This window comes from Aptenodytes forsteri, unplaced genomic scaffold, assembly GCF_000699145.1.
Source record: "Aptenodytes forsteri isolate BGI_AS27 unplaced genomic scaffold, ASM69914v1 Scaffold94, whole genome shotgun sequence".
In the NCBI taxonomy this organism is placed as follows: domain Eukaryota; kingdom Metazoa; phylum Chordata; class Aves; order Sphenisciformes; family Spheniscidae; genus Aptenodytes; species Aptenodytes forsteri.
The window spans coordinates 3,527,879-3,552,079 of NW_008795017.1; the positions used below are offsets into that span (position 1 = coordinate 3,527,879).

Genomic DNA, 24,201 nt, shown 5'->3' on the forward strand with positions numbered 1-24,201 from the left:
CCCCTTGTCCTGTCGCAACAGGCCCTGCTAAAAAGTTTGCCGCCATCTTTTTTATAAGCCCCCTTGAAGTACTGAGAGGCTGCAATAAGGTCTTCCCGAAGCCTCCTCTTCTCCAGGTGAACAACCCCAACTCTCTCAGCCTTTCTTCAGAGGAGAGGTGTCCCACCCCCTGATCATTTTCATGGCCCTCCTCTGGACCCGCTCCAACGGGTCCATGTCTTATTGAGCAATTTTGAATTTGAGCAACTCTTATCTGCCATATTTATCAAATACAAAAGGCAGATCGATATTCAATTGCTCTGTCTAGGTAGCGAGCTAGTCGTTTCAAAATCACCTATCACAGTTGTGTTGAGGCCAGCAGTTTCTCCCTATGAATGATGAAATTGTTAAGGTAAATGCTGCCTTTGTGAACCTCAGGATAATAGCTGAAGGCAATATTTGCAGTTGTCACCCTTCCCAAGAAAATGTAGATTTGTCATGGCACTTTTTTTTTTCTGTAAGACTTGAATCAAGCTGAATCCAATGGATAAGTTTTTTTCTGTGGCTTTTTCAGGTTTTCTACCCAGCTTTGCAAATTTGAAGTGGGTACTGGGGAAAAGTTACGCTTTGTGATCTCTGTGAAATCCTGCCATTGCCTCAGCTTAACTCAAAGGATTCCTAGGAAAGGATATTCAAATTTGAGCTTGCATCTAAAAATACACTAATGACAAGTGTTTTCCCGTCAAATCCATTCCCCTGTCTCCTACCGTTAAGGAAATCAATTACAGAGGATCCCAGTGTGACAAGCCATGCAAGAGTAAAAATGGTAGGATTTAACTGATGTAATTGTAGATGTTGGAAAGTTAATTGGTTGTGTGTCAACTGCTCAGCCATGGTCACTTCACAGTCAAGAGGGAATTGCAGAGGGCAATTCATTTGACCCATGTATGCAGCTATCTTAGCCTGAGAGAAACTGCCTCCTGGAAAAGCCTGGTTGTGTCCATGGACTACAAAGTGTGTCTGTTAGTTTTGACTTAGCCACCTTTTAGACAGAGAGTTAAATGGAGATGAATGCCACCTTACATCTATCATTCATGACATGAAGATAATATTACGTATTGATAACATTTGCAATATGTAAGAAATCACAGGTTTGGGTTTCAGGTCTGCACAATTATTTTCTAGGCTCCCTCTTTGATCAGGACCTCAGCACTTGACAGGAACAAACTTCACTCAGTTCCCCTTTACTTTTCAGCACCACTGAAATGCATCAACATTTGAATCTGGGTTTCACAATATTTGGGTTTTTTAACACGTAGCTTTAAAAAAACCCTATCCTGCACCACTTTGTTTTGCAGTTCTGAGCACACCACAGTTCAACACTTCCTGGAGTTAATTAAGGGTTATCACTTTTCTTTGCTCCAGAGGTTCATTTTAAGACAGATCCAAAAATGGCTAAAAGTGCACTTGAAGATGCTCTTTTCTGAAACAGATTGTTAATTAACCTTCACCTTTTCTGTGCTTGCTAAAACCTTCATTGCTCTTTTTGCTAATTCCTCATCTCTTAACCTGTCATTTAAGCCTGTGCCCTTGGCCTTCATATCCAAACCTTCACCTTTCTTTGGCTTGCAGATGGGTCAAAGGGCTGGTCCTTTAGTCCTTTATATCCGCCTCCCAGACTTGACTACAAGAAAGATTTTGAAAGCTGCTGTGAGCTGTCAGCATTCGCTCTTGTTACTGCCCCTCTCCTTTATTATCAGTGAACTTCAAAGGATTATTTTTAGTCCAACACCTCAATTTGTATTAGATTTTGTGGCTAATTAGCATTAGCAATTTAGTATAAAGCTATCCAAAAGGAAACATTCATCTTGCCAGGACAGTTAAAGGACTAAAAATGAAAGAATTTGTCTTCAATTACCTATTACAGAAAAATTAGCTGTGGATGCTGCATTCCCAAATTAAGATATTCCTACTCCTTTCCTCTAAGCAGTTAACAGTACAAAAGGCTGTCCTAGTCTTCCCAGTCTGTTTTAATGATGTTTTCATGTTTTCCTGGAACACACTGCAAACAACACAACCCAGCGCCCACCAGAACCTTTCCTGCAGCTTTCGTCCTCCATGTCCCTCTGCTGAGCACTCAGATTTGCTCCCCTTGCTGCCTGCTGTCTTCATCTGGCACAGTTCAACCTGCAACCAGTCTCGTTACTCCTGATCTCGTCACAGCCTGATCACGTTAGTTTGTGATTGACTTTACCATGCTGCCCACAGCCTTGGGAAGTAACTTCTTATTGTCTCCAATGTCCAATACATACTGGGATATTTGATTGTGTTTTCCACTTAGCCTGAAAAGGCTGCCACAGTTTTTCAGCTCTAATAACTTTGTAATAACACCATATTCAGTTCTAGTCTGACCACATTTGTGAATAGCAGCATTCATGTATTAGATCTGGAAAAAATATTATTAAAAGATGTCAACGGTAAGAAGACTGGACAGTCGGATTATAGAAACAAATCTGGGTATTAAAAAGTAGGACCTTTACCTTTTGAAGTGAGAAGGAGAGTCTTCACAGCTGTCAGTGCCTCTTTCTGCAGTAGGGACAAGATTCCAGCTCCCCTGATACTCACACTGTGGTCCTGTCTTTCTCCTTGGCCTTGGTGGCCCTACTTACAGTTTAACACTACAGCCACTGGGTCTCTGCTCATCAAGGGAGGAATATATCTGGACCAATGCAGGTGGTCCTCCATCTGAATCAATTGCCTATGCTGCCGTCGTCAATGGAGACGCATGTAGAAGTTTTAGGCTGTGATTCATCTGATTTGTTTTAAATATCTACATTAAGATGACATGAATCACATCTTAAAACTGCCTGTTTCTCACCACAGAGCTGAGAGTGACAGTGATTTAAATGTCTATTGTAGGCATCTATACTCGATCAAACAAAACCCCTGCAGAGGTAACACCTATATTAATGCTGTAAGCAGTATCAGGGCCCCTTTTCTGGGCCTGAAGCCAGCTGGCAGGAGCAGGCCAGATAAACGCTCTCTCAGCCTCCAAGAAAGGGTGGCGATGTGCGATCTGCCCACTGGAAGAAGTCCCTAGCCTGGGATCGCTCTTCAGTTCTTCACGCGGGCGGTTTCGGGGGGTGCTAGTTGAATGAGATCAAAACCATGTCAAGGACTTTTCTAGCAAGTTAACCATGTGGACACTCAAGTTCCCAGCCCTTGGTCCATGTCTTGGCACTCTTTACATTACTTAATGTATATACCCAGAGTGTCATAGCTAGTCTTTAACAGAATCCCAATATTGTGTTTCTCCCTCAGTTTTAAGTGCTAAAACAGACTTATGATCAGGAAATTTTGGTAAATGTATTATTTCTCTCTTTTTTCAGGACATCTAGGAATTTCCAGAATCAACACCTTCTTACAGACTCTATTGCTTTGTTGAACTGCTCTACTGTTAGACAAATCCCAGTTTAGCATCGTATGCCATTACCCAGTAACTTAAAGGACTGCACACATCTCTCTCCATCTGTTATTAAATGTTTATTTATGCCTGGAGAGAATGAGGTGCACACACACACACACACACATAGGCAAAAGGCATTATTTTGTGATGCCTTTTCCATGCAAGACCTAATCATTTACAGAGCTCCCATCCACAGCAGATACTACCAGGACTGGAACCAGAGCTCCCCTGCCTGCACTAACCTGCTGCCTGCTTACCCTGCCTGCTTACCAGTGAATCCTTCCAGCCTATCGTACAAGGAGGAACAGCTTCAACAGAAGGGGTTCAACAGCGTTTCTTTTTCATCCAAAACCACATAGCTCAATGCTTAGTTTCCCTACATGAGAGGTAGGTTTGAAGCTCTTCAGGCAAAGAAGATAACAGAATAAATAAGCTCCCCATATCCTGTCTCACTGCAGTTTGGTTGGACTGAGCTCTGTAGGGTATCTGTCAAATCTGCAGAATTACTGGGTCTTGGCAGGCCATGGGTAGGAAATAAACAACTCTGCACAGCCCTGTAAAAATCAAGGTTATTCTGGCATGCGCAGGAGAAGTCCAAGCACTTGGTTTTACTACCGTGGAGAACTGAGCTGCCTGTGAAGCTCAAGCATCTCTGGTAGCAACCACATGGGAGTTCTGAAGATTTAGGTCTTTGGTTCCCAAGATATAGTTTAAGTTGTTTTCATGCTGAAGGGTCTAAGTCATTTGCCCAACACAGAAAGTGTCATTTCCCTCTGCTCATGGTGGTGTGCAAGGCCCACAGGGACACCCTGAACCTTAAAGATATATTTGTAACTGTGGGGTCTCTGCCTGCCAGCAAGTTACTTGGCTATGTCTTGAAAGTGGAGGTGATCTTGGGCCACTGGTTAGAAAGCCCCACACGAGAGTAGTTTTTACACTGATTTTTCAATTTGTGTAGTTTGATGTTTGCAAGCAAGATAATTTCAATATACCAGATATCTTGGTGCAAAGAAATATTTCATTTAAGGTTGAAAAAGAAATCAATGCTCTTAATTCAAAACCATTCAATGAGATTTTTTTTTTCCTTTTTACGTATGCCTCTCAATTTACTCATTGATTAGAGCAAGTAGCATGCTCTATGCTTATTGGATAGACCAAGAGGTTTTCCTATTTTCTTTTAAACAAAGAAATTGCTACTTATGACATATGTTTGCCATGTGCAGACTTACCTTCCCCTCAAATGATGCTAAATCCTGACTTCAGAGATGGTTAGTAAAGTTCATTTGCTGCTGTAGTTCCTGAGCTCCAGGGGCTCAAGGAAAAGTCACTGTTGTATGTGTGCTAGAGCAATACTGATGCAACCAAAATATTCATTAAAACCAGCCATGTATCCTGTACCACAATCTGGGTTGGAAAAAAGTAAGAGATATCTCCCATGCTTTCAAAAAATTCATAAGACTTTTTTGGCATGAATTCAGATGCATTCTTCTTTTAACGGGGATGTTCAGTCAGCGTACTGAAATACAGGAATGCTGCCAGGGACAGGACTCTACATCGAATTCACCGCTGCCTTTACACACAGTTTCTGCAGCTTCACTGTGCATTTAAGAACAGAACCAACCAACCTGAAAGACATATCCTCCAGATCACAGTCAGGATGTGAAGCACAGCTGGAAAAAGCTGTACTTCTGTTTGGTTTTACTGCCTTGCTTCGTCTGGAGATGATGAACTTGTATTAAATATTTTAAAAGATGTTCCGTTCATACTCGGAGTTGGTAAATCCTACCTGTATTCAAATGGGCAGGGTTGCTCAACTTTTACTCTGGTATAGTTGGGACTGTATTGTAGCTATGTCATCTTCCAGACAACACAGTAAGTGTGTTACGAAGCAGTGGACAGCTGCCAAAGCCATCAGGTCTGGAACAGGCACTGACACGGAGATACCAGGATGCTCAATCTGTCTATCCAGGTGTTTGCTTGCTGGCCAGGAGAGTTTCCCTCCTGTCTCCCATCTTGGTCCCCCTGATCACAGAGGCAGGACTGGCCGGTGTGATGTGGTCAGAGCAACACGCCTGGTTTATTGTCCTGCTCCAGCTGTGGTGATGACACACAGGGGTGCCCATCAGGCACTCCCAGACAGCTCCTCTCACAAGATTTTACCCTGTTATTCCTTTCCCCACTTCTTGACACTCCTTTTCACTGCCCTTGTACCTCCCTTTCTCCACCTCAGTCTTCTCTCAACAAAGCCATCCCTGAATGCTTTCTTCTCATTGTTCCTGTTTTGCTGCATCTGCACCCAAATTCGGTATTTTGATACTATTGCTTAGGTAACCTTGGACTTAGATAGTGTTGTTGACATGCTTCTCTTGGCACTGTTGAACTTGCAAGGTTCTGCTCCCCAAGAGGCCCCAAATACTTCCCAAAACGTCCCTCCAATTATCTGTGAAGCTTAGCCATTTCTCACATAGCTCCCCTGTAACAACCTGTGAAATCCAGCCTTCCCTCACAGTGCTACCTGTAACTTTTGGCGGTCTCACACATTGCCAGCTGCCACACACAGCAATTTCTCATGTCACATCCCATAGTTTTCATATCCTGCTCAGGCAGCCTCACCTCAAGCCAGCGTCCAGCCCGTGACCTGCAGTCCTAACAAAGTACATTACTCATAGAAAGGTAAGCTCACCTTGGGCCAGGAGCAGCTGATAATTATTTATTGCATTATTTGGTGTTTATTACTGTTACTATGAAAGTCTAAGGCTATCTCTTCTAGGAAATAGTAAAATTCCTCTCCAAATTATGTGAAGTCCTTTGTTAAATTAATAGATGCGCTTTGGCCCTGGAAGAATGAACGGTGTCATGGCTGAGGATGAAAGAGCTGGTAATGTCATAGCAGATATTTCTCTGAAATTTGTAATTAAAGCAGAGCTAAAATCCCTTTGGTTTACATTTTTATCATTAAATTTTGTCTCCATAACTCCTGCAGTAACTCTTCAGGGGACTATAAAATTGTCTGTATCATATTTTTAGAAAAATATTCCCCCAACCATTGCTAGGGAACAATTTAAATTTCTCCACCCTGGATTTTAGTCTCAGCTTTAAGGATTTCTTCTCATCATCTGGAGCCCAGCCTACATGCATTTTTAGACCACTTCTTCAAATAGAGATCAGCTTAAAACTCACCCACAAGAATATGACCTCTGTATGTTTACCTGACATGAATCCTAGACAAATTTTTCTCTGCTGGGAAAAGCTCAGACTGGAGAATCATTCCCTTTCTGACAGAGCAGAGCAGCAAGTTCATAGCCTTTCTTATTCTGAGACCTCTCTATCCACAAGAAGTTCTCTTGTGCTGCCCTCCTGCTTGGCCTCAGGGGATTTAGGAGGGAAGAGTCAGGATTTACCCTCTGCCTCACCAGAAACAACTCGTTCTTCCGCTTCTGTGGCTTCTTCCAGGTGCAGCCTCAGCTTGTACCAGCATACAAGACTTGCACTGACCTGTCTTAGGAGGTATGAACAAGGAATGGAAAATAAGACTAGGGCAGGGACATGGAGACAGTGGTTGCAGCCAAGCCACCATGCTGACTCCCATGCCCATCTCCCTTTGCCCACCTGTCCTGGCTGGAGAGCTCTCTTCCCCAGCTCCTCACAGCATGAACAGGATGAAGTGGTTTTGAATGACAGCTCTTTATTTCCTTGTCTTTAGAGTCTGTATTAATGAGATATGCAGATTAGCAAACTAAAGTTAATTATTTTTTGACACAAACTAGGGGAGATGAATCACTGATGATTAAAGCAAGTTTAAGGTCTCTCTTTGCATGGCTTATGTAAAACAAAGGGGAAAGCAGCAGTCTCACACAGCTCTGGTGGTACCTGTAACACCCCTGAGGAAGCAGGGGTAGATGTTTCCATGAGCACATCTCACAGCCACCAAAATCATTTGAGTTCTCTGCAACAGAAGGTTTCCAAAACAACTGAGGAGTTTGCCATATGTGGGCAAAGTATCTGGAGGAAATTATATTAGCCAGAATGGGCAAGAATCCACTTGCTCAGGCTTCGCCTACCTGAAGATTAGATATTGCATTCACCCAGGTTCTTGGTATAGTCCCTGGATAGAAATATGCACCTCACCTGACCTATCTAGATACCTGTCTTGGTATGAAATTAGTAATTATCTCTCTTTTTTAACTACAAAGGCAGCCCAAGATCCCTTCATCATCTATGTAACTCTTAGACATGGAAGTTAGGCAGATGACTCCCATGATAGATGCTTATTTTTCTGCATTTGTCCTCTGGGCTTTTCTAATCAGAAAGAAACTCACTTAAAACAAATGGCTTAAAAAAATGGATTAAGTGTTTTTAGTAAAAAAGTTACTGGGTTTTGTGGAAGGAAAAGAGTCACATGGAAATTTTACTTTGCATCTTGTCTCCTGGCTCTAGAAGTCATGTAGGAACTGTACCTACCACGAAAAAACAAGCTATGCTGAAACCTGTAAGACCATATTTGTACTAACAAGCTAAGCTAGAGGCATAGGACGCTTGGTTTTCTAGAGTGGCTACATAGTTAGAATAATCCACATTACAATTTTGTCCCAGGCCAACTAGCACTTTCCTACAAAATCAATGGGTATGGTTTTGGAGTTACTGCAAGCTGGGATCAATCCAGCTAGAGAAAACATTTTTCAGAAGCTAAAGAGCTCCATGGCGTGGTAATGGTCAGACCAGGCCAATTGGCCTCAAGGCAAAAAAGGGATCCAGGTTTTGCTCAGTTTACCAGTAGTGGTATAAATGCAGTACGTCAACAACCTCAAGCAATGAAGCCAAGAAAGTCATATTCTCCCCTCAGCAGCTCTGCTGTAATTACATCGAACTTGATCAATTTGGTGGTAAAAAGAGGAAAATTTGCCTTATATGTTTAAGGCTAAGCATATAACACAAAACTAACCATAAATTATTCCCCTTCGTGAAATTTAGGCTCAGTATTTTGCATTCACTGTTGGTGTTACTGTTTTCATACACAGCAGTGTAACGAAAGCACCTGGGTTTTTTGAGAGGTTTAACCGAAATATCCTGAGCAGATTACTGCATGAGCAAAGAGCCAGCGTGCAACACCAGAGCTGCACAGGCTCAGAGGTTCAAACACAGGTTCTAACAATAGTGATACTTGCCCAAATTATACCTCACCTCCTAATAATGCGTACTTGTATACTGACCTTTCCCTAATCACACTGCCATGTGTGGCCATCTGGTATGATCATATTGTTTATTTCTTACAAGGCACCTCCAGAGGCTAAGGACATAAATGAAATTGAAACTTAAATGATAAAAGGCAGACATTTAAATCCAGCATCTGTCTCCTGTACTGCTGCCCTGTCAGTGAGATTTCAGAAGAAGCTTTAGCTATGCAAAAACAGGCCTCTCCTTTATGTACTGAAGCCTTGGCACCTGAGCCACCCGAACTTGAGCACAGTAGGTCTCGTGAATCACGTAAAATCAGTCAGCCTTTTCTCCTCTGCCCTGTTGAAGGGCAGCATATTGGTGGCTGCTCACCTGAGAGCCCAATGTGGTAGCTGCAAAGCTCTGTGAAGCCTGAAGGTGAATACATGCCAATAAACACGAAATCAGCATTTTGTGAACAACTGTGGCACTCAGGTCTCAAGTAGTGAAACATCCTGCAAGTTTCCTTCAAGACTGTGCTTCAATCAGTATTGGGAAAAATCAGCTAAGTATATAAATATTGTCTTTACATCTCACCCAAGTAACACATAAGCAATGAAGAATGCTGTGTTCCTAAAACTTCACATTTCACAATGGGAATACAGATCAATTTTGGTAATTACATGTACATGAATTTTCCTAAACGGGTAGTATTTCCTTTGAATAAAGATGTTCTGAAGCAGTTACTGACAAATATGCTCCTCAGTTTCATGAGTCCTCCTTTTGAATCTCTTAGCATCCATACAGGACCCTGCTCATTAAACAAATGTCCTTCAACATTCAAGAAACCACTTGTTCCAACTTTTAGCAATGTTGCAAGGACGCGTTCTTGCATTCCCCTTCATTACCACATTGTCAGCCTCCTAAATTAACATTCAAGATTTTATTTCCCTGTCATAGACTAAGCTGACAGGAGAACTCATGGTTTTTAATTTGAAACATTGCCCTGTTCTCTGCAATTAAGTTTATTTCTCTAAGTTGGGTGAGAAGGAAAATGTCTTACTCTGCTATATCCATTTCCCTTATACCTGGTGACTCTGCACTAACATTTGCCTGATTTAAATCGAGTGTCCCTATATGACACTGGTGATGTTAAGATTTGTAACAGAAACTTTAGGATGGGTCCCAGTGGAAAAGAAGGGAAATGTCCGGATGTGGATGCACCAGAATGCATGGAAGAAGTCGAGGTGTAAGAATGGCATGTGTTGATGGCACCTAGATTAGCACATCATCAAGATCATAGCATAGCTACCAACGGCTTCTGCATGCTTCACACCCAGGTTGGGGAGAAGGAAAAAAAAGGAGAGCCTAAAACAAAGGACAGCCTACATCAAAACTAAAACAAAGACATTACAAGATGATGGTCAGAGATGAGGAACAGGAAATTCCATTTAAACATAAGAAAAAAAATTTTAAATGAAGGGGTGATCAAAAATGGTAGTTGTGGAGTCTCCACTCTTGGAAATATTCAAAATCCAACTTGACAAGGTCTTAAGCAACCTGCTTTGGTTAACCTTGCTTTGAGCAGGGGTATTGGACTAGACAGTCTTCAGAGGTCCCTTCCAACCTTAACCATTCTGTGATTCTAACAGGGCTGGATCCTTAAAATCCCCTCATAAGGAGACGAAGGACCATGAGTAAATTCTAATGGGTGAGATGCAATGGGATGGTGAGGCAAAAGATCAAAATCACCATCAGCTTCTATGGGTGCAAAAAAGCTTATCCAAAACTATCAAATCATCATCAGCCTAAGGAGAATCCAGGAGACATGATGTGTACCCAGTAATCAGAGTCCTTTGTACATTTTTTCATCACAAGGAATCTGGACTAGACCACCTTGTCCACCTGATCCACCAGATCACCTTCTAGATGCCTGAATGCTGGGCAGGCTACTTGGACACACGTGTCTTGGTGCTTGAGATCATGAAGGTATGAGGATGGGAGAAACTGGCTTTTTTTGTAAATAAAATAACCTTTCTCTACTTATAACATACAGCTTTGAGCTTTATAATATTGTTTCTACAACGGTGCAGCATTATTTCCTACAATGATGTGATGCAATATGAGGCAATGTGAGCTTTTTCTTCTACAGAAGCACTGTAAAATTCAGTGCACAAAACGTAATGTGTCATTTCCTCAGCTGGCATAAATTAATACCGATCTAACTCTTGACCTTTGTTCATTTTTAAACTGCAGTTGTCTGTTTGTCTAAAAGATATGGACTAGTTCAGACAGGAATTAATCTGGGAAAGCCCAAGGACCTTTGTTTTGACCCAGGCCAGCCTAGACTAGCAGAATGAACCCTTCTTGCCCTAAAGTTGACGGCTACATCAACTTATGAGTACTCAGTTAAAAAATATGACTCGGTATGTCTAATTTTGCACATATCAGTTTCAATTTTAATGTTGGCAAACAACGCAACTTGTCATGTTAATGCAGTAGCTCCAACTAATTTTACTTATGTTATCCTCAATCAAAATCTTAAGGACTGTAAGACTCACTCCTGTTCACCCCTTTTTACTCTTCTCCTCCTCCCTTGATCTCCATTCTCCAGCATACAGCACCTGTATGAACAAACTCTGTTTTAACAGTACCAACAGTACGATAAAATATGCTGTATATCAAAGGTAAGCAGCACCATCTGCCAGCTCTTTCAGAGCACTGCAAGGAGCAGCAGGCTCAGACTGAACTTGGGCAATCCTGTGGTAGCAGTGGATGAGAAAAGGAAAGATAATATTTCCCACACACTCCCCACTTCCCTATAATGTCCTATAGTAAAAACATCTGTTCATGTGCCATCGATTCAGTTCATGACTCAAACTAATCAAGAATTTTCAAAATGCACCAAACTGCAACATATTTTTCAGAACATTTTGATTTGTTGCAATGAAAAAAGTATTCAAAGTAGTATGTTAGTTTAATTTGAAGACTTTGGGGGAAAAGTTTTCTAAGGTCCAAGATGGATATCTGGCAAGAGAGATCCTGCCTCCACCTGACCACAGGCATTCATAGATAATCAATATTCTCTTGTCCCAGATGATCCTCTAATTTCTCTCCCAGAGAATCTCTAAAATAGAGCATGGGGGGTCTCTAGTCCATCCATTTCTATTCCTTCCCTCTATCCATTTGCACAGACACATCCCCTTCCAGATGTGTGAGTATCTAAATGAACATGCCTCCCTGCACAGGTACACCTGGCTAGAGACTTTCCAAATATTCTTTTTTTTGTAAACTTTTGGGAAGCAATGCATTTTCTGGTAGTACGCAAGCAGGTTAGTTAGGAAAACAGCCCCCAGGACTCCTCTGAGGACTTGATCCAAGTCATCCTCCCTGATTAAAAAAAAACAAAAAGGAAAAATAAAAAAGGTAAAAAAGAGATAGTCCTCTAGACCTCTAGCTTGCAAAGAATAAACACGTCACAGCTCCGATCTGCCAGCAATACCCTTTCCTCACCCTGCTCCTCTGTACAGTAGTGATAATTAGCTTTCTCATGGATGATATGTTTTAATTAGTGACAATGGCAGACTGAGTGAGAGGAAAAAAAGATAAGTTAGTCTGCAGACTTGTAAATTCTGGCACAGCAAGAACTAGAATTCAGCAGGATCCAAACATTAACACAAGGAAAACACTTGCCTTTTCAGATGCTTAATACAGATTTCACATACTTCTAAATGCCATCAGTTGAGTCCAGACAGAGTAGCAGCTGGTGTCTGGAGATAAGGTGCTTTGATTTCTTGCTTGTCACTCATTTGTCACTCAAATGAAAAACTGCAGAACTCACAAGACAACTGAACCAATATTTGAAAAATAAAGGGCATCACTCCAGGGAAAGCCTGGATTCCACCTGTTAAACCAACAAGCATAGGCAGAGGAGCAGCCCTGAGTTACAACCCTAGCTGGTTCTAGTCATATAGCATACATCAAGTTATTGGAATACTAAATAAAACAGAGTAGCAAAAAACATACATATGCATTTGGGCTGACCAGCTTCTGGCTCATCACACGACCGGCTTGGCCAGGCTGGCCAGCTGCAAGGCAAAAGAGACTCCTGTAGCTTTCACGGTGGTTCTGCATTCTGTTGTCACCCTGGTCGTGCTCAGCCTCTCTTTCCATGGGTCTCCTGCAAATGGAAATGTAATTAACACACAACTACAGTGTTAACTAAATGTTAACACACAACATTTAAATGTAGTCACATTTAAATGTTTTTGTACTGGAAGGACTCAAGCGAAACTGGCTGCTGTTTCATTTCAGCATCTTTCCTGAGAAATTCTGTATCTGTCTTGTCTTTGTCACAGTATCAAACATACATGGAGCTGCCATACAGATATGTGCCTGCACTGTAGCCCTCACTATCCGTATGCTCACAAAGATGTGCATGTGGCAAACAAGGCTAAGAGCAAAATGGAGTGCATAGGAGAAAGTCACAAGACCCTTTACAAGATAAAAGCCATTTTTTTCTGTTTTCTGGTGTATAACATTTACATATTCTCATCTTCTCAGTATTAGCTTGATAACGAGTAACCTGTACTGTTTGGTTTTCAGGGGGTTTTTTGCAAGTTTGTTAAGCTTTGCAAATTCTTTGGGACTCAACAAACGTGCACACCCACACAAACCTATTACAAAGTTTTCTTGTCAGAGATCCACCAGCTAAAGTGAATTAGAGGTGCCGATTTCATCCCGATATCTAAGTGGTGTTTGGCCAATGGCTCAGCTTAGTGTTGGGTGCTGACAGACAGAGACAGCCTAGAGCTGCAGCTGGGGTGGAGCTGGAAAGGGGCTGCCAAAGCAAGCTCACGGCTGCAGAAAGATCTCTCCCATGAGGACTGTTTAGCTGGAGGAAAGGCTTGGGTACCTTGCCTAAGGTCCAGCCAAGGATTACAGTTCAGTTCAGAGCCAAGAGATAAACTCAAAGCTACAGCTGTTAGGGGCTGGAAAGTGTCTTTTCAAGTAAACTAAGGGCTGATGCCAGAAGTCATTTTGGAAGAGTGCCATCAGCCCTGCTCCTGCAGCTCTGGGCTTTCTCTTTCTCTCAACCCAACACTGAAGTAAAGCATCAGCTTTACTAGAGCTCTAAGGAATAATTAGTCCCTGGATTGAGCAGGGCCTCTGGTTTCTGGCTTAGCTTATTGCTAGGGTCAGGATTAGGTCTGAGAGCAAGAGCAAGACCACAGTTGGAGCAGGGCTGGAAGAAGACAGAGAGGGCTGCAGAAAGTATCTTCCCTTGGACATGGTGTAACTGGGAGAAGGTTTGGGGTGCCCTGTCCAATGGACACTCCAGGATTAGGTTTAGGGATAGGTTAAGAGAAAAAGTCAGCACAAAACTACAGCTGAAATGGGACAGGGAAGTATATTCCAAAGCAAACAAAGGGCTAATGCCCTAAATCTTCTCTAAGGGATATTTAGCCCAGGGGAAGCTCTTAGCTTGGGGATAGTGTGGTTTATCCCCACCAGAACTTTCTAAACCTCACTAAAATCTTCTGACTTAACAGTGATTAAAGACGTTGCATATGACAGCACATGTAATATTACAAGGAGGTAACATGCCACAACAGAGGCAACATGAAGCAATGTTAAAAAGGTGACAATTTGTTGCAACACAGAAGAAGGTGCCATCTATAATTGTTTTTACTAATGCCTAGGTGCATTACAGCGCTCTTGTGTGATTGTAACCCTACTCAGTAGCCCTGAGTGAGGATTTCACTGGCCGTCCCCAAGCTCACAGACACGGGCACATGACAATTCAGGCTGAGCACAAAGAAGAACCTGCAGGGAAATGTTACAAACTTCTTATAAAGTAATGGCCACTGCTGCTTTCTATTTTATAACAACTGATCTTTTTAGCATTACCTCACTAATGAATAACCTATCCTGTTATATTCTATGACAGTGTTGTCATTAGTCTCTGTTGGGTTACATGCACACAAAACCACTTACACACATCTTCAAACGTTCTGCCAAGATCCCCGTCAGCTAAAAGCATCAGAGCTGCCACTGAAAGGAACATATTCTGCTCTGGTTTGTGAAGGGCATGTAGTCTGACACAGAGTGAGAAATGGCACAGTGGCATCTAGTGGGTATTTGTTGCATTAGCTAATAACCAGCAATAATTCTTGTTTCATTAGGGCCGTATCCTGCACCAATGCTGGGAGAGAGGAGTATAAAAAGGGTGGCAGGGAAAGGGAAATACGGAGGTCTGCCCCTCTGTCTCCAGCTCCAACGCAGAGAAAACCCCTGGCATCAGGGGCCACCCCCTGGGCTCTGCCGTTCTCAGTAGCTCTTCCAACAAACACCTTAAATGAACTTGCCCTTAGTTTATTCCCACCTTTCCTTTTCCCGCTTCCACATACTCTAGTAAAAAAATTCCTTTATCACCTGGATATTTGTACTATACAGATATTTGTCATCTTTTTTCATCTACCTACTCAGCACTTACTCATTACTTAGGAAACAGGTCATTCCAGTTCATCTTTCTAAACCTCCATCACCTTGATGCCCTTCTCTAAAACAATTTCAATTTATTGGGCTTTTTTTAGCAAAGCAGTTTCAAATTTTTTGTCATGGTGCAAATAAATGCAGGCTTATATATTGTTCAGCTAATGAGGGAATTTCTGTTTCCCATTAGCACCTTAGGCTAAGAAATTACAGAAGAGCAAAGAAGCTTGGTGGTAACTGCCCTACACAAGCTTTTTCCACCCCCCATCCCCAAAATAATTAACTTGTTAATGAAAGATAGATAAGCATTTGACAACATAAAACAGCAACATGAAAGCAGGCTAACGAGTCCTCCAGCTCTGTATCTTGGAAGAAGCTAATAACAACAAAAAATAGATACCTTTTCCCAGCACAGTCTCAGCCCCCATCATTTTGTGTTTAAGGGACTTGCCAAGACAGAGTTCATGGCTAACCAGCCATGAGTGGCTTTTCTTTCCATGACTTTGTCCAGTCACTTTTTTAATCCATTTAAACTTTTACCATTCAAAATACCCTGCAGCAAGGAGTTCAATAATTTAACTACCCATAGGAAAAAGTATCTGCATTTTTGGTCTTGAACCGAACACCTATTATTTTCATTTGTTGTTTCTTAATGACTAGCTCTAGTTCTTGTATTACACAATAAGCAGCTGTTCCCTATCCGCTGTCTCCATGCCATTCACAAATTAACTCCTTCACTTTTACTGTAAGTTAAAATAAACTTCACAAGGTTACACAGAACAGCTTCTTACCACCATGTTAATCTGTAATGTATCAATGTTAGAATCATAGAATCATAGAATCACTGAGGTTGGAAAGGACCTCTAAGATCATCGAGTCCAACCGTCAAGTGTTGCTAGTGAGGCAGTAAATTACAATTTTTAATCACTTATTCTTCATCTGCGTCATGTCTCCTTCTCCTAGAGTCATGTGGAAGCAGAAACTAGCTCAACTTTTCCACTCCATACAGTGCTTTTACCTTTGCTTTATGTTTGCTGCTCACCAGGACTAACTGAACAAAAATCCTTCCTCTGTTGAAGCCAGGAGAAACTTGCCATGGTTTGTAGTGGGGTCAGGATTATACCTCCAGGTATTTCGAGGCTTTGACGGCTCAGAGTGCCAGAGGTTTGAGCCAGTCTCCCAGGCAGATTGGCCTGTGGTTCCCCAGACCCAATCTCACTGATCTCACTGATGGTTCCCTTGAGTCTTTGATCTACTTCTTTGTATTTAGCAACTTCCAGAATAACACTGCCTGTGGATCTCATTGATGCATTTTTTTCCTTGAGTTCCTGATCCCGGTCCTAACCAGATACGTTTCTATTTTATTGCGACCTTGCCTGTACTGTCTACAGCCCGACGGCCAATATTCAGGCTATGCTTTCAAAATGATGTCTTGCACAGTTCAGTCCTGATACCATTTTTTTGAGTCTGAGTTTCCCTTCACTGTCTTTTATCATTTTTTATAGTGTCCTATATGCGTTCCTGCCAGTGCAGTAGATGAGCCATGTGGAAAAGCCTGTGCCTTCAGGACAAAATAAGCAGAGCAGTCAATCACAGTAAACACGCAGCCTGCTGGCCAGCCAAAAATACAGCCTGCCATTGCACAGAAATGCTCTGGTGGAGCATACTGCCAGCCTGGACTGACCAAGGTGAAAGGAGAGGAGCAGGACAGGGCTGCAGCACTCTGCCCCATCAGCCAGCACCCCCAGGGTCGCAGGTACCGCTGGAGCTGGCTGGGTGTGCAGGCTCCCCCTTCCAGCCAGACTGGGATTCCACCTGCCTGACACAAGCAAGCTAGTAGAGATCTACATCTATCAAACCTCTGAAATGCTCTTCACTGCCACGTTTGATATTTTTCTCTTCTTTTTACCGTTTCCCTTGGTATACATACACTGCTGTATTTTTCAGCTCCCTCAATGTCTGCTTTCTTGTTCCACCCAATTCTTTACTCTTCTCAATTAACCTTTAAAATCGACACTTCCAAAAGCGCCACTGTGTCTGAAAGCACACAGGCAAAGCCAAACTGGCCTTATGAATCGTGTTTGTTGGGGTTTAAGGCAAACTGTTCAGGGGTAGAAGAGAACCAGTACAGCCCAGAAAAGCTAAAGGAGCAGGGTTTCTATATTCAATGACTTATTAAGCAAGACACCAAGAGGGGGAGCTGAGGTGGACTCGTAAGCTGTATGTGAGATGTCTGAGAACATAGATTTCTGCAGAAATACATGTTTGTAACAAGATTTATGTAGCTTCAGCCCTTCAGGGACAACTAGAAATCACTTGATTTTTTTTAACTTATTTACATTCCCTCTAATACAATCTGACAGGAATTTTAACTCAGGTCTGTGGTGCTGGCTCTTAGCTTTTCAATGGGCTGATGCTTTGACTTTATTGAGCGGAAATGTTAAGTGGCTATAGAGATGCTGTGCATACACGTGCAGTGCTTGTCTAGCAGAGTTACAGCGATTAGATGTGTAAAACTACACGCAGCTATTAAGCAAAAAACCTTGTGTGGTAAAAGCTTACCTCATTAGAAAGCCTTGCACAGAAATAGTTTGTCATGCAAAAAAAAGCTTTAACCATGCTAGTAATGCTGTGTTCACTGCATAGGGCGGATGGGAGCGATGGGCCTTCTGAGAGTTGGTTAGGACCACTGGAGGTGATCTTCAGAGCCAAAGTTAGGTCTGGTTCACCTGAGTTTTGAATGCCTCCAGGGATGGAGGTTCCAAAATCTCTGTGTTCCAGTGCTCAGTCACTCTCAGAGTGAAAAATGTTTTTCCGACATCTAACCAGAATTTCCCTTGTTGCAATTTTCCTTGGTTGCAACATTTCCCCTGGTTCTTCCTCAGGACAGGCACAGTGGGAATTCAAGCTGCAGGACTGAGGTTCTCCTCACCAAGGAGAACAAGCTGTGCTCATGGGAATTCACAGTGAGCTCCAAGGTCTTTCTATACAACAGGTCAACCTATATGTGATACGCTCAAATCAAGCCTATTTTTCTTAACAAAAGACAGCTATGCTTACTTTATTACAGCAGATTTTTCTCCTTGCCACAACAATCAAATAAAACAAGCCAGCCATTAAACTGAAAAATGAGAAGAAGCTTACTGGGCTTCTATAACATTAGGTATCTATTATACTTATCTTTTCTTGACAATCCCAAGGTGACTTGCAAAGCAACAGACAGTCTGGCCTTCTATACAACCATACACAATATAGTCAGCCCTGAGATTCATGAAGAGACTGAACTTCCATGTTTAGCACAGAAGTGAGGCCCAACTGCAGTAATGTTAATCACCTGAAGGTACTCCTAAAGGATCCTGTAGTCTGGGGTATGGTCTTCTCCCCACCAAGCATCATGTTACTTCCTGAAAAACCTACTGGTTTAGTTGAAATGGTTTTGCGTATTATCTGCGGTATTTATATATTTGCGGTATATCTGTCAGGAAGCTGTTAAATATTTTACTGTAGCTGCTGAAAATGTTGTTTCTGTGCTGCCAAGCCCTTGAAGCTAGATACTTGAAGCGAGAAGGTTTGAGACTTGCTGTGTTTGCAAGTAGCTTGGTCAAGCTGTAGAAAACAGAGAAGACATGGACCCAGAAGCACCTCCAATTTTTTTCTGCAAAACAAGAATTCATTTTTTTCCATTCCATTCCTACTCCCTGTTTGGAACTGTGGGCGCAGGAAGCATTGTCATCATGCACTCTTCCGGACAAATTCTGGAAACGCTCTCTCTTATGTATTAACTAACTGAATTTGAAAAGCTTTCATGCCTCTGATATTCCAAACTGGATGCTCATCTTCTGTAATCCTCTTCCTTCCATAAGGAGTTTGCGATAGAAAAGGGTTGCACCCTCTCTGATCTCCTGGTATCTGGTCTGAGAGATCTCTTCCTGCATCGTCCGCTCCCCTGCTGCTCACAAGTTTCCAATGAGCACAGAGGCATCCTTAAGAATCTAGATCCTTATTACCAGTTTTCCTTTTGCTGCTGAAACCTGAGGCTTCAGTCTATGGCATCTTAAGCTACTAAAAGTCAGGACTGTTGGAGTCCTGCCAGATTTTTGCCTCTGAACTTGTACCTTCCCTTGTGCAGCTGGCTCAGGGAATTAAGATAGATGAAAATGAACACTGCCAGAAATAAAGCCATTAGCTTTCAGCTGGGTGTCCCCACATTCCTGCTGTCACTGCTTCTAGAGGCAGCAGAATAAATGGGACCAGACCAGTAACTCCGGTTCCATCAGCACTGGCCACTCCTCCCAAACTTCTTCACAGGCAACAGTAACACTGGCCTAGCAGCTATTAAGGCTGTAAATACTAAGAAAATAGAATCCCCTAAACCAGCAAGTTTTTTTGTCGTTTTGAAGGGGTGGGTGTGTCCTCAGACGTCTGGGTAACAGAGGCCTCACAGCTCAAGGGAGGGACCTCTAACACTGCAGCAAACAAGAATGTGGAGAAAGCCACTGGAAATCCTTCTGAAGTGTATTGCAATCATGCTGCCTCTCACATGGCCCAGTTGAATGGCAGGGGACTTTCTACAGCAGTGTGTGTCATTTGCTACCCAGCTCATTTGTCATCAGGATATAACCTAAGAAAGGAAACATCTGGCACTGGAAAATACGATCCCTTCTGCTGTTATGCATAGAGAATAAACCTTGTATTGGTGCACCACGTGATGTGGCGACAGGAAACTACGTGATCAGGTCAGACTAACTACATCTAAAACCACTGGTTTTTCAATGCCGTTTTGAGAGTCCAGAAGTGATTATAAAACAGCTGTTTAAGAGGCTAATTCCAAATAAGCTATGATACAGAAAAGGGGAATGACAAGTCCTGTTGGGGACCTGAATGACCAGTCTTTACTGGCGTAAAGACTTGGGAGAGAAAGGCCTGGATATGAATACGTGAATGCTCCATTTATTAAAGAGAAGAAGAAAGGTGGCTGATTCCAGCTGTGGTGGGGATTAACCAGTCATATCTGCATTAGGATAACCTTGAAGCCTGGTAACTGAGTTCCCGTGAAAAAGGTGAGGTGCAGACTGAAGAGGTTACTCCTTCTTGTGATGGCCTCACCTTGATCAAGGCAAATGGGCTCCAAACCTGATGATGTCAATGGAAAGGCTCCTGAGCCACATCTACACCTCTCTGCAGGGTAGCCTCCAGCAGCCACCCCACAGAGAGCACTGTGCCGGCTGCTGGCACATCCCTGCTGCAGGCTCTCGGCATGACACAGGGAACGTGGCCTGGAAGCACACTCTGAGGAGATGCCCTTCAAGGGAACCTGAGCCTACAAGACCTAGCTGAAGCCCTGGCAAGGCCGCTGTAGGACTTGACCCATGTCTTGTTCATTAAACCCAGGAAAGCAACCACGACATGCTGGCCCAATCCATACTGCTCACAACTGTGTTTTTTATGTGAAAAAGGCCAGCCAGAGTCTGAGCTAGGAACAAGACCTCTGTGTGGGTTGTGTAGGGTCACTGCCATCTGCAGGCATCACAGCTCAAAAGGACAGCCGGGCAGGAGAGCTGGGTACAGCAGGCTCTCCAAAGGATGTTTGTTTCAGGCTTTTACAGGGTTTTGTGCGGGGTTTAGCACTTGTTCAAAAATCTGACAGATGACTGGACTCAAGTGGTTATATTGGCTTCATCTTGCTCCTAGGAGAGGAGAGTGGACATGTCCTAATAAAAGGGACATGTGTGGTACTTGTTAGGTGCAAGTCTTGTGCAATGCAGCCCCCCAGGCATGCTGTAACCCATCAGCGTTACTGGCTGCCAAGCTGATTTGCGGGTGACTGAAGTCCCCCGCCTCAACTCTCAGTCTGTAAGAGTGTATCCTAAGTCGTTTCTGGAGCTGTTATGGCGGTGTATCCAGGCAGGTCTCCCCGTGTCGCTGTGGGAGGTTCTAGTCCTCATCACCCCTTCTCAAATAAGTCTCTGATGGGATTCCCTTCTGGCACAGGGTAGGTTTGTAAGAGCTGGGCAGACTGGCCGTGCCATCCCTCAATTTGTAAGTGACAAATCAAGCTCATGTCCTGAGTACTTAAACCTGAGAACTGAAGGATTAAGTACTGGGGGACTGGAGAAAAAGGACTGGGGATGAACCTCCTGTGTAGTATCCATCATAACATGACGGGAGGGTTAGGGTGACTAGAGGAACATGCTGTCATGTTAATTATGGCCAGTGACAATAATGTCAGTTAGCAAAAGGCATTTAATTTGTCAGTGCTTATCTTTGTCCTGTTGCATCTCTGAACAGCAAATGCTAGAGCCTGGAGTATTTGTAGGGCTACACCTGCCAGTTAGTGAAGGCCTCTCAAAATTTTTTGCTGCCTCCATCTTCCTCCTCCTTCTTCATAATTAGTTTTGGTCATGTGTATCAAATTAGCCAGGAAAAGGCTTTCTTACCGCTTCCAAACCTTCACTCCAGTCTCACCCTAAACAGATAACAAGCCTCATTAAGCAGAGAATAGCTTGTCTTAAGCTCCATCCACCCATCCATCCCTCCATCTGAGATTGCACAGCAGCAGGCTCCCCTCTGCTGGAAACAAAGCCACTTGTTCCGGGGAGCAACCCTTATCCCCATCTCTTTTTGCTAGCTCTAAGACTTTCCCTGTTTTTTCCGTCTCCAGTAAAAGCTTCTGTCCGCTGCCTTCTGGTAACTACAGGCCACTAAGATTAAATGCATGTTAATAACACAAATGAACAATGCTCCTTCAGGCACAGTTTGCTTTACTGTGAACCGCATTCCAGGAACAGTCAACCACGTCTCAGTTTTGGAGTTAGGAAGTATCCAGAACTTGTAAAGCCAGAATCCCTGTATGCTATACTCCTCCTACTCACCTGCCGGGGCAGGAACCCTGCGATGCAAGAATATTCCTCACATTTATAACATCAATCTTCTCGCTGTCTGTTCTGTACAAGTGTTCTTCAAACACTGTATTTCCTTTCTCTGGTACCTGATTTCAGGTTTTGTATCAGCTGGCTCCCCTGCACGCATCCATGAGGTCTCACAGACTTGTATATGGAACGATGTCTGCTGTATCAGTGTGCTGACCTCAGAAATCTGCAATGTCCCTTCTAATCCTGTCCCTGCAATTACCTATACGTTTTTAAATATAGGCTCAATAACTTGTCTCATGAGCCTCTGCAGACAAAGTATCTTTCCATTATTCCCCTTTTTATGTTTCCATGAGTCACATGAGGTTTTTTGCCAGTAGTATCACAGAAGTTCATGCTGCAATGGAGAAACAGCATCTAAATCTCTTTCAGAGACTCCATTCAAGTACTGTCTTCGCTGAGATAGTAAAGCCCCATGCGAACTCATTAAAACCCTTAATGCATTTTGTCTGAATGCAGCTCATTTATCAAATACCCCGTATCGTTGCCCTGTTTTCATCATTACTTATCATTCCACTAATATTTGTGTTGGTGCAGGTTTTATCAGCACTATCTTATGTGTATTTTCAGAACACACATAAAAACGTTGAATAGCTCCTGGTGTAGAATCATTTCCTGTAGAAACTCACTAGGAATTTACGGAGTCAGTAAAGATCTGCGTTAAAAGCTTCTCATTTGGCAAGAAGTACTTTAACACATGCTTCTTGGTGCTATAGAAATGCTAGACACAGCCATTTAACTTACTATTGCATAACACTGATGAAAAATAAAATACACTACCTCTGTGCAGTTCCTTCTATTAGCCAATTTTCTCTGCCAACTGACATGCCATCAAACTATCTTTTAACTGTTTCTGGTTTTGAGGATTTTACCTGGCGCTAATGTCATGCTAACTGCTCAATAGTGCCCCAAGATGTCATGCTTACTTTCTTCATCATACTGGTGGAACATAAGAGAAACTTAAGAGAAATACTCATTTGCTCGGGAAGGATGGTCTGCAAAGCAGCTCCTGTTTGCTTTAGGAGTCAGTAAAATAAGAGGTGAGGTATGCTTTATCTTAAGAACTAGGAATCAACACAAACTTCAGCCTGTCTGCTCAGCAGGCTGCCCTTTTATGGATGGAAATGCCAAGATGTCAGTATTTTGTAGCCATTCTGATGATTAAAACTTTTGTTTCATGCATCCCTGTTCCTCCATTTCTGAAATAACTCGAGTGTGAAAATGGCTGCCTGTTCTCACTTACTGTGCTAACAATTTTATACTCTTAAAAAGCAGGACTTAATAGTACTGAAAAGTGCTACTTGTGAGCATGTAGTAATTGGTGTGTGGATGAGGGTAAAATTTAGACCACTTCAGATCCAACTGCTGAAAATTTCTATTTCAACGGTACATTAAGTCCAGCTACTACTACTACACTAAAAATTCACAGCTCACTTAATCGTTGAATCCTAGCTCTGCAAAAGCCTTTGCCTGCATCTATGCCCACCAACAACATAGCCCCAAGCTCTAGTACCCTCCTGCAATGTGCAATCATTGGCGGAGTGGGGAACAATCAGCTTTTTGAATCAGTTGTTTCCAGAGCTTTTGAACTGGGATGCTGATTTTTCATACAAAATAGCCATATATATACTGTGCTGCTGGACCCAAACTTTCCAAGTTTCTGTTGCATGCAAGCAATCTATCCAGGTTTTAACAGCACTTGCACGAGCATGCACCAGCCCTCCCCTCCCCCTACTTTTATTTCCTTGGCCTACAGCAGATGCAGCTAGGCTAATTTCTGCTTTTATATGCAAGCTTGTGGCTTGCAAATAATTTTTTTTTAGAATGTAGATGCCGGTCCCGCTTTTCACAGTGACACCATTTAGACTGCCGAGTCTTCAAGACTTCGTTTGCACTTAGAGGCACTACAAAAGAAGCTCGGGCACCAAACAGGACAAAATACTGGCCTGCCCTTCTTCTCCTTGAAGGCCTGCGTGGGTTTCAGCCCAGGCCCAGACAGCCCCCAGCGCTGTGAGGCGGGGAGTGGCTGAAGGCACTCCGGCTTCCCCGGGAAGCTGCCAGAAGCAGGCCGATAGCGTATCTTCCGGGGGCCAGCCTGCTGACAACGCTCACCAAGCACACCTCCACCACCCTCCTGCCCTCGCAAGCTCCAGGCCCGCTCCAGGCTCACGCCGGGAC

The 24,201-nt window shown here is 43.0% G+C and overlaps 1 protein-coding gene across 1 annotated transcript in view; it reads left to right on the plus strand.

Annotated features, from left to right (window-relative positions):
* Positions 1-6,301: 6,301 nt before the first annotated feature.
* PDIA6 (protein disulfide isomerase family A member 6) overlaps positions 6,302-24,201 on the plus strand; it is a 34,733-nt gene continuing 16,833 nt past the window's right edge. The window contains exon 1 of the mRNA XM_009275611.2: positions 6,302-6,323. Within this exon, the coding sequence (XP_009273886.2) occupies positions 6,302-6,323 (22 nt within the window). The remainder of the gene's footprint in view (positions 6,324-24,201) is intronic.